Source organism: Procambarus clarkii, chromosome 4 (genome assembly GCF_040958095.1).
Source record: "Procambarus clarkii isolate CNS0578487 chromosome 4, FALCON_Pclarkii_2.0, whole genome shotgun sequence".
In the NCBI taxonomy this organism is placed as follows: Eukaryota; Metazoa; Arthropoda; class Malacostraca; order Decapoda; family Cambaridae; genus Procambarus; species Procambarus clarkii.
In genome coordinates, this window is record NC_091153.1 from 5,387,537 (window position 1) to 5,403,857 (window position 16,321).

At 44.7% G+C, this 16,321-nt stretch overlaps 1 protein-coding gene across 2 annotated transcripts in view; it reads left to right on the top strand.

Annotated features, from left to right (window-relative positions):
- Window positions 1-16,321, top strand: part of dcma (decima) — a 443,230-nt gene that overhangs the window by 420,972 nt on the left and 5,937 nt on the right. For both annotated transcript variants that reach the window (XR_006772134.2, XM_045733876.2), the window contains exons 4-5: window positions 8,052-8,188; window positions 15,950-16,116. Coding sequence is in view for 1 of the 2 variants with exons in the window: in XM_045733876.2 (XP_045589832.1) it covers window positions 8,052-8,188; window positions 15,950-16,116 (304 nt within the window). In the remaining variant the exon portion in view is untranslated. The remainder of the gene's footprint in view (window positions 1-8,051; window positions 8,189-15,949; window positions 16,117-16,321) is intronic.

Consider the following 16,321-nt stretch of genomic DNA (forward strand, 5'->3'; position numbering starts at 1 on the left):
GTGCATGTGTGTGTGTGTGTGTGTGTGTGTGCATGTGTGTGTGTGTGTGTGTGTGTGTGTGTGTGTGTGTGTGTGTGTGTGTGTGTGTGTGTGTGTGTGTGTGTGTGAGGTGGGTGGAGGGAGATGTTGACTTATATCATGGGTATATTTATGCCTGCAACATATGTTATACGTGGATTTAGTTACTTTTTGCCCTGATGCTGTCACCTTATTGAAGATAACTTTACACTGAAGATTTTTATTTGTAATGTTAATAGATGGTTACAGTGTTTATCTGTCATTTACCTCACCACATGTAGGGCTCTTTTGTGTGAAACAGCCTTGTTAAGCTTGCTAGACAGCCAGTTCTTGTTATCCTTTAACAGCCAGTTTTTGATATCCTTAAACAGCCAGTTCTTGATATCCATAAACAGCCAGTTCTTGATATCCATAAATAGCCAGTTCTTGTTATCCTTTAAACAGCCAGTTCTTGTTATCCTTTAAACAGCCAGTTCTTGTTATCCTTTAAACAGCCAGTTCTTGTTATCCTTTAAACAGCCAGTCCTATACATGAATCACTAAGGTCTACAAAACTGGTAACTTCCTCAAAAGAGCCAATTGGTCTCTTACAGTTTCCTTTATGTCTGTATTTTTATAATAAACAAATTTACTCTCATTATTTTCCAGTATATTTCACGCAGTCGATAGCGGAGTGGATTACAACATTCTATACCTTTGGATTTAGCAAAGCCTTTAATACTGTGCTTCGCAAGATACATTTAGAAAGTAATGATGATGTTTCGTGAGTTGGATTAGGGAGTGATTATCCCAAAGTTAGCAAAAGTTAATATGAACAAATCCGCAAGGGCCGTGACGAGAATGCTCCCGGACGTAGGTTCGAATCCTCGTCACGGCCCTTGTGGATTTGTTCATTTGATGCATCACGCTATTGTGATTTCTGTGTGTAAAAGTTAACATACTCAAAGCAAGGTACTTGTTCACATCAGTGAACCTGGAGGTACTGCAAGTATTTCTGTTTTAAACTTCTGAAACATATTCCACCGAAGAGACGTAAAGAGAGACTATTTACTACTGCCTTGAAATTCAATTTCTTTCTTTATTATGCACCCCATACCCATCCCGTGGGCGGTGGTGTAAAGGATTACAGAGGCACATAATCGGTTCAGGAACTGAACCCTCTAGTTCGTTTAGCTAAGCAAATAACAATCTTTTGACGCTAGTTACAAAATTATTAATGTTATATATATAAAGAAAGAAGTGACTATGCCTTGAAAGAAGTTATAAAGTGGCTCTCAGTTATAAGCTGCCTTCACTAGTTATTTTATTTATTAGTGTAACTTTTGCTGCCATTTAGCAACTTATTGGAGTCTGATCATGTTATTGTACCCCTGTAACCTGCCACTATTGTACCCCTGTAACCTGCCACTATTGTACCCCTGTAACCTGCCACTCATGTTATTGTACCCCTGTAACCTGCCACTATTGTACCCCTGTAACCTGCCACTATTGTACCCCTGTAACCTGCCACTCATGTTATTGTACCCCTGTAACCTGCCACTCATGTTATTGTACCCCTGTAACCTGCCACTCATGTTATTGTACCCCTGTAACCTGCCACTATTGTACCCCTGTAACCTGCCACTATTGTACCCCTGTAACCTGCCACTATTGTACCCCTGTAACCTGCCACTATTGTACCCCTGTAACCTGCCACTATTGTACCCCTGTAACCTGCCACTATTGTACCCCTGTAACCTGCCACTATTGTACCCCTGTAACCTGCCACTATTGTACCCCTGTAACCTGCACTATTGTACCCCTGTAACCTGCCACTATTGTACCCCTGTAACCTGCCACTATTGTACCCCTGTAACCTGCCACTATTGTACCCCTGTAACCTGCCACTATTGTACCCCTGTAACCTGCCACTATTGTACCCCTGTAACCTGCCACTATTGTACCCCTGTAACCTGCCACTATTGTACCCCTGTAACCTGCCACTCAAATTACACAAAATATTATCTTTACAATATATTAAATAGACCAATACTTATTTATGTCGTCTGAGTGGATAAGCTTCATTATCCTTATCATGGAAAGTATTCTCGCCATATTCATACGTTCCTCAAGCCTCACACACAAGTAACTCCTTGTTTATGAGACAAATGATCCAATTACCTTGTTAGCTCATCGCTGGGTAAGTCATCCCATCAGCAGGCTTCTCTCTCTCGCTATCTCATGCATGTTTAACAAGCTATGATATCCATATTCACCCACAAATCTCGATATACAAGACGATATACAAGATCAAGAAGGTGTGTGTGTGTGTGTGTGTGTGTGTGTGTGTGTGTGTGTGTGTGTGTGTGTGTGTGTGTGTGTGTGTGTGTGTGTGTGTGTGTGTGTGTGTACTCACCTAGTTGTACTCACCTAGTTGTGCTTACGGGGGTTGAGCTCTGCTCTTTCGGCCCACCTCTCAACTGTCAATCAACTGTTTCTACTACTGCTTTTTTTTCACACCACACACACACCCCAGGAAGCAGTCCGTGACGGCTGACTAACTCCCAGGTACCTATTTACTGCTAGGGAACAGGGGCATAGCGTGAAAGAAACTCTGCCCATCGTTTCTCGCCAGCGCTCGGGATCGAACCCGGGACCACAGGATCACGTGTCCACCGTGCTGTCTTTTCGGCGACCAACCTTCAGCCGGTGTGTACTCACCTATATGTACTCACCTATATGTGCTTGCAGGATCGAGCATTGACTCTTGGATCCCGCCTTTCTAGCTATCGGTTGTTTACAGCAATGACTCCTGTCCCATTTCCCTATCATACCTAGTTTTAAAAGTATGAATAGTATTTGCTTCCACAACCTGTTCCCCAAGTGCATTCCATTTTTCTACTACTCTCACGCTAAAAGAAAACTTCCTAACATCTCTGTGACTCATCTGAGTTTCCAGTTTCCACCCATGTCCCCTCGTTCTGTTATTATTACGTGTGAACATTTGATCTATTTCCACTTTGTCAATTCCCCTGAGTATTTTATATGTCCCTATCATATCTCCTCTCTCCCTTCTTTTCTCTAGTGTCGTAAGGTTCAGTTCCTTCAGCCGCTCTTCATATCCCATCCCTCGTAGCTCTGGGACAAGCCTCGTCGCAAACCTCTGAACCTTCTCCAGTTTCTTTATGTGTTTCTTCAGGTGGGGGCTCCATGATGGCGCGGCATACTCTAAGACGGGTCTCACGTAGGCAGTGTAAAGCGCCCTAAAAGCTTCCTCATTTAGGTTTCTGAATGAAGTTCTAATTTTCGCCAGTGTAGAGTACGCTGCTGTCGTTATCCTATTTATATGTGCCTCAGGAGTTAGATTAGGTGTCACATCCACTCCCAGGTCTCTTTCTCGAATCGTTACAGGTAGGCTGTTCCCCTTCATTGTGTACTGTCCCTTTGGTCTCCTGTCACCTGATCCCATTTCCATAACTTTACATTTACTGGTGTTAAACTCCAGTAGCCATTTCTCTGACCATCTCTGCAGCCTGTTTAAGTCCTCTTGGAGGATCCTACAATCCTCGTCTGTCACAACTCTTCTCATTAATTTTGCGTCATCTGCAAACATCGACATGTATGATTCCACTCCTGTAAACATATCATTTACGTAAATTAGAAAGAGGATTGGTCCCAGCACCGATCCTTGAGGTACTCCACTTGTTACTGTTCGCCAGTCCGACTTTTCGCCCCTTACCATTACCCTCTGGCTCCTTCCTGTTAGGTAGTTCTTCACACATACTAGGGCCTTTCCGCTTACTCCTGCCTGCCTCTCAAGTTTGTATAGCAGTCTCATGTGCGGTACCGTATCAAAGGCCTTTTGGCAGTCAAGAAATATGCAGTCTGCCCAGCCTTCTCTGTCCTGCCTTATCCTTGTTACTTTATCATAGAATTCTAAAAGGTTTGTTAGGCATGATTTCCCTGTCCAGAACCCATGTTGGTGCTTGTTTACAAACCCAATGCTCTCCAGGTGCTCAACAAGTCTTAGCCTAATTATTCTTTCAAGTATTTTGCAGGGGATGCTTGTCAGTGATACGGGTCTGTAGTTAAGTGCCTCCTCCCTATCCCCCTTTTTGAAAATCGGTACGACATTTGCCTCCTTCCAGCAACTGGGCAATTCTCCCGACATAAGTGACTCATTGAAGATCATTGCCAGAGGCACGCTGAGAGCCTGCGCTGCCTCTTTAAGTATCCACGGTGATACTTTGTCTGGTCCAACAGCTTTATTTGCATCCAGTGTTGTCAACTGTTTCATTACATCCTCTGCTGTCACCTCTATATCTGATAGTCTTTCATCTTGGGTAATCTCTTCTAACAATGGGAGCTGCTCAGGCTCGGTAGTGAACACTCCATGGAATTTTGCATTCAGTACCTCGCAGATTTCCTTGTCGCTTTCTGTATATGCCCCTTCTGTTTTCCTCAGTCTTGTCACTTGGTCATTTACCGACATCTTCCTTCTTATATGGCTATGTAGTAATTTTGGTTGCTTTTTCGCTTTGACTGCAATATCGTTCTCATAATTTCTTTCCGACACTCGTCTTATGTTAATGTAATCATTCCTAGCTCTGTTACATCTAATCCTGTTGTCCTCTGTCCTTTGCCTTCTGTACTTCCTCCACTCCCTCCTGCTTCTCACCTTTGCTTCCTGACACTGTCTATTAAACCATGGGTTATTATATTCCCTCCTGCTTTTTTCCTTTATTGTTGGAATAAATCTATCTTCAGCCTCCTTGCATTTCAATATGACTTGGTTCATCATACCTTGCACTGTTTTTCCTCTAAGTTCTTCCTCCCACTGCACTTCTCCCAGGTAGTCCCTTATCCTTCTGTAGTCCCCTTTTCTGTAATCAAGTCTCCTTTCCCGGACCTCTTGTCCTTTGGTCACAATTTTAAAGCTCCATCATGTAGTCAAAGGCTAGGACACAATGGTCACTAGCTCCTAGTGGTATTTCATGTTCCAACTGCTCGATGTCTTCTACATTCTGAGTGATAATGAGATCTAATAGGCTGGGCGTATCCCCTCCTCTTTCCCTAGTATCTTCTTTCACATGCTGTGTTAGGAAATTCCTGTCAATAACGTCTACCAGCTTCGCTCCCCAGGTCTCCTCCCCGCCATGGGGATTCCTCGTTTCCCAATCTATCTCTCCGTGATTTAGGTCCCCCATGACCAGCAGCATGGGGTGTGTGTGTGTGTGTGTGTGTGTGTGTGTGTGTGTGTGTGTGTGTGTGTGTGTGTGTGTGTGTGTGTGTGTGTGTGTGTGTGTGAAAAATTTAGTAGTTAGTAACAGTTGATTAACAGTTGAGAGGCGGACCGAAAGAGCAGAGCTCAACCCCCGCAAGCACAACTAAGTGAATACACACACACCTAACTCACTCTCACTCTGCCTCTCACTCTCACTCTCACTCAGCCTCTCAGTTTACACCCAGTCATTCGACACCACAGTGACTCTTCTTCCCCCTCTTACTCCATGGTTCCTCCCTGCCCCCTTTGACCCCTCTTCTGGCTTGCTGCCTCCTAGTGCCTCACTCCATCTCCCTCTATGCCTTTCTCCACCCCCTTTGCCTACCATATTCCCTCTAACTCTATACTCCTACATGTATTCCTGCCCACTTTTGACTCTCTAATTCCCCCCTTTGGTATCATCCCGTCATTAACTGCACATCAGCACCCACTTTATTCCTCTCAACCTGCTTCTGCTTGAATGCTTCAATGCCTCTTCTTCCTGCTTCAATGCCCGCCTCTGCCTCAAAGATCATCTCTGCTTCAAAACCCCCCTAACACCCACCCTCCCTATATCCCCATCCCTCTCTGATTCTCAACTCCTTCAACCAGCTTCCCTCTCAATCTTTCAGCCTCTGGCTAGCCCACAACCCAGGCCACCTGGACCACAACTACCTTTGTGGCTCTGTCTCTCATCCTCTTACCTCCCCATTCTTCTCTGAATATTTTCCATGGACTCTCTGTCTAGCAATAAATCTCTTCCTTCTTCTAACCCCTCATCTCACACAGTACGTACATCAGAAAAATAGTTAGACATGTGTGGAAACATGTGTGGAAATCAGGAAACGGATATGATATGGTATAGATATGACATACAAAATGCTGATGGAGTTATAAATAAAGCAGTGGAAATACAAGAATAGGTTAATGATAAACGAGTTTGTTATTATTGAAATAATGGAAACCAATAAAAGATATGATATTGGATGTAATATTTCCAGGGATACCAAGTGATAAGGAAAGAACGGAGCTCGTAGTAAAACAAAATTGTATGTTAGAAGTACTAGTAGATGGTAATTCGAATGGATACACATAATACAATACAGTAACAACGAAAGCAGATTGAAAAAGATAATGGTCTAGGATACAATCTCCTGATACACAGCAAAAGACCTGACCATAAATATAATCATTCATTGTGTCATGGGACAGGAAGCCAGAGTGTATGGCTGAATATGACGTTTTCCTCTTTGGTTATCTATATTTAAGGCCTCTTACTCATCCACTGAAGCAATCTAATGGCGAATTTTCATGCACTCGGCAGGAAATTTATACTATCCACTGCATGTCCCAATATACTATATTTTTCATTCCTCTATTTTTATGTTTTCAGTTTCATCTTATGACTACTATCTATCCACTATCTTTTTCTTCTAAACACTCATCTCACACAGTACGTACATCAGAAAAAAATGTACGTAAAAAATTTAATAAATGGTTATATGAGTGGTTAGAAAAAGACCACTATCTTTTTCAATCTGCTGTCGTTGTTACAGTATTGTATTATGTGTTTCTATTTGAATTCCCAGTTCCCTAAATGCCTTCCTAAAAAGACCACTATATTTTTCAATCTGCTTTCTTTGTTACAGTATTGTATTATTTGTTTTTATTTGAATTCCCAGTTCCCTAAATGCCTTCCTAAAAAGACCACTATATTTTTCAATCTGCTTTCGTTGTTACAGTATTGTATTATGTGTTTCTATTTGAATTCCCAGGTCCCTAAATGCCTTCCTTAATTGTGCTTGATCATTGTTCAAACTAACTTTCTGCGAGGGATGTTATCCTGGGGGAGGCATGATTAGTTTACTTGTTACATTAATTACTCTGTGAACTTCTGCAAGCATCCCTCCTGCGTACTCCTCTAGCAGCCCTCAGGTACTGATCTAGTACCTCTCTGTGTGTACTACCATAGTACTCCTGATCATATTAGTCATTGATCATATGATTCAGTGATAACGTGTCAATGATTACATCACTGATCACAGTTAATATTATCGTAAAAATATCGTAAGAACTATATACAATAATAACAAAAATATGTAGATCAGACCACACACTAGAAGTTGAAGGGACGACGACGTTTCGGCCCGTCCTGGACCATTTACAATCGACTTGAGAATGGTCCAGGACGGGCCGAAAGTCATCGTCCCTTCAACTTCTAGTGTATTTTCTGGTCTACATACTTCAGCCACGTTATTGTGACTCATCGCCTGCATATGAATAATAAAAATATATATGGGACTAGTCGTGCTTGTGATCCCCAAACTAACATCAAAAACTTCCTTTACCCTTGAGGGATTCGAACTCGGACAGCCAGGGATCCATGCTCCTTTGGCGTGCCCAATAATCCCTCAGGATATCTTCTTGAGGTTATCTTGAGATGATTTCGGGGCTTTTAGTGTCCCCGCGGCCCGGTCCTCGACCAGGCCTCCACCCCTAGGAAACAGCCCGTGACAGCTGACTAACACCCAGGTACCTATTTTACTGCTAGGTAACAAGGGCATAGGGTGAAAGAAACTCTGCCTATTGTTTCTCGCCGGCGCCCGGGATAGAACCGGGGACCACAGGATCACAAGTCCAGCGTGCTGTCCGCTCGGCCAACCGGCTCCTTCGATAAAAGGATAAAAGCGTTTTCTCATGTATTATAACCTTAATTACTGTGTTAGAATAATCATTACACGTGACTGGAGCGACATTACACATGTGACTAATGAGACCTGTCTTCCTGCAGTGATGTGGCCGAGGGCATCCCTGTGGACAACCAGAACTTCGTGCACCTGGTCGCATGCACTCAGCTCATCTCCAGGGAGCTCCGCAAGTGCAAGCGTCTTGTCATCACTATGCCTATAGACATGACGGAGTACTATGGTGAGTGCAGCGGTCAGTAGCTCGGCCAGTAGCTCGGCCAGTAGCTCGGACAGTAGCTCGGCCAGTAGCTCGGCCAGTAGCTCGGCCAGTAGCTCGGTCAGTAGCTCGGACAGTAGCTTGGCCAGTAGCTCGGCCAGTAGCTCGGCCAGTAGCTCGGCCAGTAGCTCGGACAGTAGCTCGGCCAGTAGCTCGGCCAGTAGCTTGGCCAGTAGCTTGGCCAGTAGCTCGGCCAGTAGCTCGGCCAGTAGCTCGGCCAGTAGCTCGGCCAGTAGCTCGGCCAGTAGCTCGGACAGTAGCTCGGCCAGTAGCTCGGCCAGTAGCTCGGCCAGTAGCTCGGCCAGTAGCTTGGCCAGTAGCTCGGCCAGTAGCTCGGCTAGGGGCCGGGCCAGTGGCTGGCTGGTATACACTTTTATACTCCAAATCCTTATCCTGATTGTTTCCAAGTGCTATATAGTCGTTTTAGCTTGGTACTTTCCTCTCATAATTCCCTCTTCTTTAATATCTGATGCCCACACAGCTAAAGATGTTATACCCTCACAACTCATGGTTTTAAGCCCCTCACAACTCATGGTTTTAAGCCCCTCACAACTCATGGTTTTAAGCCCCTCACAACTCATGGTTTTAAGCCCCTCACAACTCATGGTTTTAAGCCCCTCACAACTCATGGTTTTAAGCCCCTCACAACTCATGGTTTTAAGCCCCTCACAACTCATGGTTTTAAGCCCCTCACAACTCATGGTTTTAAACCCCTCACAACTCATGGTTTTAAGCCCCTCACAACTCATGGTTTTAAGCCCTCACAACTCATGGTTTTAAGCCCTCACAACTCATGGTTTTAAGCCCCTCACAACTCATGGTTTTAAGCCCTCATAACTCATGGTTTTAGGCTCTTACAACTCATGGTTTTAGGCTCTCACAACTCATGGTTTTAAGCCCTCATAAACTCATGGTTTTAAGCCCTCACAACTCATGGTTTTAAGCCCTCATAACTCATGGTTTTAAGCCCACACAACTCATGATTTTAAGCCCTCACAACTCATGGTTTTAAGCCCTCATAACTCATGGTTTTAAGCCCACACAACTCATGATTTTAAGCCCCTCACAACTCATGGTTTTAAGCCCTCATAACTCATGGTTTTAAGCCCACACAACTCATGATTTTAAGCCCTCATAACTCATGGTTTTAAGCCCCTCACAACTTAAGGTTTTATTTCCCTCACAGCTCAAGTTATAATCCCCCTCACAGTTCAAGCTTTGATTCTCTTGCAGCTAAAGCTCTAAAATCATCACAACGCAAGGTATAATACCCCTCACAGCTCAAGGTATAATCCCCCTCACAGCTCAAGATATAATCCCCCTCACAGCTCAAGGTATAATCCCCCTCACAGCTCAAGTTATAATACCCCTCACAGCTCAAGGTATAATCCCCCTCACAGCTCAAGGTATAATCCCCCTCACAGCTCAAGGTATAATCCCCCTCACAGCTCAAGGTATAATCCCCCTCACAGCTCAAGATATAATCCCCCTCACAGCTCAAGGTATAATCCCCCTCACAGCTCAAGTTATAATCCCCCTCACAGCTCAAGGTATAATCCCCCTCACAGCTCAAGTTATAATCCCCCTCACAGCTCAAGTTATAATACCCCTCACAGCTCAAGATATAATCCCCCTCACAGCTCAAGATATAATCCCCCTCACAGCTCAAGATATAATCCCCCTCACAGCTCAAGGTATAATCCCCCTCACAGCTCAAGTTATAATACCCCTCACAGCTCAAGGTATAATCCCCCTCACAGCTCAAGATATAATCCCCCTCACAGCTCAAGATATAATCCCCCTCACAGCTCAAGGTATAATCCCCCTCACAACTCAAGTTATAATACCCCTCACAGCTCAAGGTATAATACCCCTCACAGCTCAAGTTATAATCCCCCTCACAGCTCAAGTTATAATACCCCTCACAGCTCAAGATATAATCCCCCTCACAGCTCAAGGTATAATCCCCCTCACAGCTCAAGTTATAATACCCCTCACAGCTCAAGGTATAATCCCCCTCACAGCTCAAGGTATAATCCCTCTCACAGCTCAAGGTATAATCCCCCTCACAGCTCAAGGTATAATCCCCCTCACAGCTCAAGGTATAATCCCCCTCACAGCTCAAGATATAATCCCCCTCACAGCTCAAGATATAATCCCCCTCACAGCTCAAGATATAATCCCCCTCACAGCTCAAGATATAATCCCCCTCACAGCTCAAGATATAATCCCCCTCACAGCTCAAGATATAATCCCCCTCACAGCTCAAGATATAATCCCCCTCACAGCTCAAGATATAATCCCCCTCACAGCTCAAGGTATAATACCCCTCACAGCTCAAGTTATAATCCCCCTCACAGCTCAAGTTATAATACCCCTCACAGCTCAAGATATAACCCCCCTCACAGCTCAAGATATAACCCCCCTCACAGCTCAAGATATAACCCCCCTCACAGCTCAAGCTCATATGTTCCACGAGATATTTCTACACTCAGATAGTAACCTCTGCATATTTCATTTACAATAAAATAAAATATAGTTTACATTTCTTTCTAAATGAAATTGCTCACAGTGAAATATATGGTTACCAATATGAGCAGTGAACGACCCAGACTCCAGATGAAACCGCTGGTACTCACTCCTTATTAATCAAAACTCACTTGAAGTTGATCAAGAACTCTATTGCAACCTATTGCATGATGTGTTTCATACAAGCAAACTGAATATATCCAAATTGAACTCCAAACTAATTTGACCAGACCACACACTAGAAGGTGAAGGGACGACAAGCGACTTGAGAATGGTCCAGGACGGACCGAAACGTCGTCCAAAACTTATTTGATTTGAAAATTGACGTGAGGTTGAAACTAGACGGTTTTCTCTAGCTGAGTTAGCTCTTGAGTTAGCTTAGTTAGGTCTATTGGTTAGCTCTGCGGGCGGTGGGGCTAATGTCTTCTTTTCAATCAGTCTCGGTGTTTCACCTTGATTTAGGTGGACCGAGGGAGAGAATATGAGGGGGGAAGAGGAGAGAGCGGTGAGGAATGTAGGTATGAGATGGAGGAAAGTGAAGGAGGGAGATGAGGTAGAGAGGAAGGTGAGGGATGGATGCAATGAGGGGTGTTGATAGAGGGGCAGAAGGCAAGTTAGGGAAGGTAAAACAAGTTAGGGAGAGTAAGGCAAGGGAGGAAGGGTAAGGCAGAGGGATGAAAACAGACTCACGAAGTCGAGAAACAGATTTTTTCAATCTTTACTGTTTCTTCCATTAACAAATGTCCTGGTTACAGTTTTATCTCATTGTATTGGTGCTACTCTGAGCTTACTGTATTGCTGCAACTCTGAGCTTACTGTATTGCTGCAACTCTGAGCTTACTGTATTGCTGCAACTCTGAGCTTACTGTATTGCTGCTACTCTGAGCTTACTGTATTGCTGCAACTCTGAGCTTACTGTATTGCTGCTACTCTGAGCTTACTGTATTGCTGCTACTCTGAGCTTACTGTATTGCTGCTACTCTGAGCTTACTGTATTGCTGCTACGCCAAACAACTGTTCGCAGCTGTTAGACGCAACCAGCCAGTTGTTAACGAAGAATCGTTAACACTCGTTTTTTCTTTTATCATTCATTATCTAATATTTATATCACCAGTTATAATTAGCGTGAGAATGACTAATAGGTCGTTAATGTCCCTCTAGCCCGAGCAGGCCGCGGCGGAGCCAACACTGATATCAACAAAATTCTAAACAACAATTGGAATTATCATTTACGCTAGCCGCCGTTATGAGACATAATCCTTCACTACACACTAACCTCCGTGAGAGATATGTCTCATCTTATCCATATTTCGGACAGTTTTCGTCTATCTGGGGATAGACGATACATATATAGGTAATCGGAAGGCTTTTGCCAGGTCTATTCTGGTCACTAGTATTCAAGGGCGTTCGAGAAGCCTCCGGAAAGTCATAGAGAGCATTTGAAATGTGACGTAACACGAGGACGTTGGGCGGTAGCCAATAAGAACTGGTGGACAGGTGTGACGTCATGTAGATCAGCCCGTGTCATTGGCTGGGACATTCAGTTGCTCTCCTGACAGTGAAGCGGTAACATGCGCTCCGTCTCTGACCAGCCTGGTCTTTGGCATTAGTGACCTGTATGATGGGTTGAAACTACTTAGAAGTGGGTGAAGATGTTACGTCCTAAGAGAAGATGATCTGTGTCCTTTGTAGGTACCCATAGAGGTAGACTCCTAGAATCTACCTCTATGGGTAAAAGACTCCTAGAGTCTACCTCTACTACCTCCCTCCTAGTCATTACAGTAAGCTGCAACACGACCTTTGCACTAAACAAATGCATGCATGTGGACGCTTCCTATTATCTGATTGGCATTAACTAATTGTGCTTGTTGGAGGATAGTTATGTCCTTGTTGGAGGATAGTTATGTCCTCGTTCCTCTTCTATCCGCGAACATTATCATAAGCTACATAAATGCTGATTATTTTGATGTATATACGGATGTTACCTGGTGTTTAATATCTGTTTTTCTACCTTATGTTGTGGGGGGGTTTCTGCGTTTTTTTTTCTAGTTTGCATCTATATTTTCTGTATATTTCCAATATGTCTTCCGTGTCTGCTGGTTCGTCCGTCCTTCAGTGTTCCACTTAACACTTAATTGCTTGTTAATCAGCAGCTTGTTACGCTCGGGATGGCGTATCTATTGGCCCCATTTCTCATTGCTTTCTCTTGTACCTTTACTTCATAACTTGTTCCCTCTCACCTGGGGACTCCTTCCTATCACCACTATTATATAAGGGCACAACCCCTGGTTCCCCCTTTTCCAGACAACCCGTCCTCACACTAGGCTGGTTAAAGCCGCGGCCGTCCTCCCCAGACGCGTTTATCAATTTTAACATACGGTGTATTAAAATTTGGTTTGCTCTTGTATAAATTATTATACATACAAATTCTGTGTAAGGTGTAGGTTAGGTGATTAAGTTCTGTTGGCGATTATTTGTATTTGAAGTACGTGGGTGAAGCATTTATAGAATTGTGGTTTTAACAGAGGTCATCAGCGGAGCACTTGTTCCGGAAGTGTTCGGACGTCATCAGTTGTGTGTAAACTGTTTTTCATTTATAAACAGCGGGTTTGGCGGCTGGATTAACGAGCTTGAATCTTTGTATGCGAGGACCGGCACAGTGACTCGGGTCAACGCGCGCACACACTCAGGACCAAACTTTATTAGATGAGATTAGTGTTAGTGAACAAGTGTCGCCCTAATCGCTACTCCCAAGCACTAGCTTATAGCCTCTGATAATCCATTTGATGAAATTCGACGTTTAGTTGAAGTGATTTAAATATCTAAAAAGTTATAAGTAAGCATTGCCACAAGTAGTTCCGAGAGAAGGGATCAATCCGATGCTGGATTACTCTTACGAAGCTTTGAGATCCGACTGCAGAGACGCGAGTGCATTAGAGGCCCAATCTCAAGTGATTGGAATTAAGATGTTAACCAAAGAGTGACGTAGTGATAACATACTCACCCCCACGCCGTGCGAGCGATTTAGTCAGGATTCGAACACTCGAGGGAGGATTGAATAGACACCAATCCATAACTGTCCCCTCCTCTGTTCACCCAGCAGTAAATGGGTACCTGGAGTCAGAAGTCGTCTACTCATTACCTATCTGTGCAAAAATATAAAAAATTAGAGATGCAAGCTAGGAGGCAAATACGCAGACAAAGAGCCAAGCAGAGAAGCAGCTAGTGACAAAAGAGGCTCTAGGTCTGCGAGGGGGATGGTAGTTCGTGTAAAAGGCAGCCTAACAAAAGGGATCCTTGTGATCAACACGGCCAGAATGAAGCACACAAGAACAAACTTGGTGGAAGAAGCTGCGGTTATTCTTCCCCTTAATGATAAACAAACGCATGAGAGAGGAAAAGAATAGTGGGATGAGGAGGGAGTAAATATGAGGAGGGAAGAGAGGAATAGAGATAGAAGGGGGGTAGTGGAGGGGTATATGATGATCTCGTGGGTGAAGTTTTTCTCCAGATACTTTAGTAAAACGCCTCCAGGTGTGTCTCAGAAGACAGCAAGTCAAACAACAGTGTGCACTCAGGATTCCTTTCACCTGAGAGGCATCTTAGATGGGCAGGCGTTCCATCACACACACACACCCCACAGAGTCGTGACCACCTGGGGACGTATAGCGGGGCACTGACTCTGCTTCTCGTGTGCTCAGATGAGTGAAGGATGATGAGGCAAGTCAGGAGTTATCTTCACACGGCCCTTGTAAGGCACGTATCTCATTTACAGGATTGTTTACTCTTGAGAATAAGTCTTATGGACCAACCTAGAGTATCCCCGCTTGCTGACCCCAACTCGCAAACTTACTAGGTCGTAGCTTGCAGCGCCGGGTCGTAGCTTGCAGCGCCGGGTCGTAGCTTGCAGCGCCGGGTCGTAGCTTGCAGCGCCGGGTCGTAGCTTGCAGCGCCGGGTCGTAGCTTGCAGCGCCGGGTCGTAGCTTGCAGCGCCGGGTCGTAGCTTGCAGCGCCGGGTCGTAGCTTGCAGCGCCGGGTCGTAGCTTGCAGCGCCGGGTCGTAGCTTGCAGCGCCGGTTCGTAGCTTGCAGCGTAACTAAGCTATATAAAGTTCTCAACTTCAGCTGCAGGCGATGAGTCACAATAACGTAGCTAAAGTATGTTGACCAGACCACACACTAGAAGGTGAAGGGACGACGACGTTTCGGTCCGTCCTGGACCATTCTCAAGTCGATGACTTCAGGATGGTCCATTCTCAACTTCAGATAAGGATTCAGAAGGACACTTGATATTTAATTAATTTTTGGCTAACATAATCTTCAGGAATTATTGCCTATTTTTTAATTCCCATAATAATAATCTGCTACAGATTTGGAAAATGAGGAACGAGGAGGGGGAGGAGAGGGGGGCCAATGAGCTCAGTTGGGGGATGAGTGAGCAGAGTTGGGGGGGTAGAACGCTTATACCACGGCTGTTCAGGGCGGCTGTTACCCCCCACCTTGTCGTTCTCTTTGCTAAAGCCACTCTTGTCACCTCCCTCTCGCCTATCAGATCGCCATGCTTACACTCAGAGCATCTTAAATGTCATCGCATCTCCACCTGAAACTATCCATGGGAGAAATACCTACACCGTTCAGGGGCATTAAAGTCCTCGGATCATCCTACTTCATCTCGCTCTTTATCTCTCATAGCGCGTCCTTTCTGGGCGTCCTCACACCCGCTGCTTTGGCTGTTGACTCTTGAGTGAGAGTCAAAGGCGACTCTCTCCCAAGAGCCGAGTCTCCGGAAACTCACGGCACGCAGCCAGTGTTGACTCATTATTAGCGCCTCTCTCCCTCTCTCCGTCCGCTCTTTATATGTAGGATCTTTCAGCGACCTCCGCCCCCGCTCATGCACGACCTCAGTTCATCACACCCACACTCCTAGACGACCTCAGATCATCTTACCCATAAATAACAGCAAAATAGCAGGTACTAGCTTGTTGTTAGTGAATATGCTGGCAAATGTGGCCCAATATCTTGGAGATGCCTAAGGTCTACGAAAGTCCTAATCCGGGCCTGTCACTGCTCGCCACCTCCATTCTCCTAGCTTTATCCTCATCCACCCGGCTTTATCTTCATCCGCCCAGCTTTCTCTTCATCCGCCCAGCTTTCTCTTCGTCCAAAAGCAGCACATAACATTATCTCCCAAATTCCAGAGAACAAGCCAGGGCCGTCAGGTATGGGAGGCCTGGGCGTGATCTCCCAGTTGCTGCTCTGCAAGACTCTCCAGCCGGACTTCCAGCAGGAGGAGATCTGCAGCATAGAGAAAGATAGCGATGATATCCTCGCAATCCTCAAGGAGATGCAGGAGTACATGCCGCAGGTCAGAGCCTCTGGAAAGGCGTTGAAATGGCTGGTTATTTCGTTATGATTATTATGTTATTATTACAGTGTTCATAATCTTGCCTGTCACTGATCATTTTAGATCATTTGTCAGTTTAGGCGCTCGCTGTCAAATCCTCCCGCGGCCAATAGGGATATTAAATCCAACACTAAAGTATATATATAGACTATTTCACTTTGTAGTT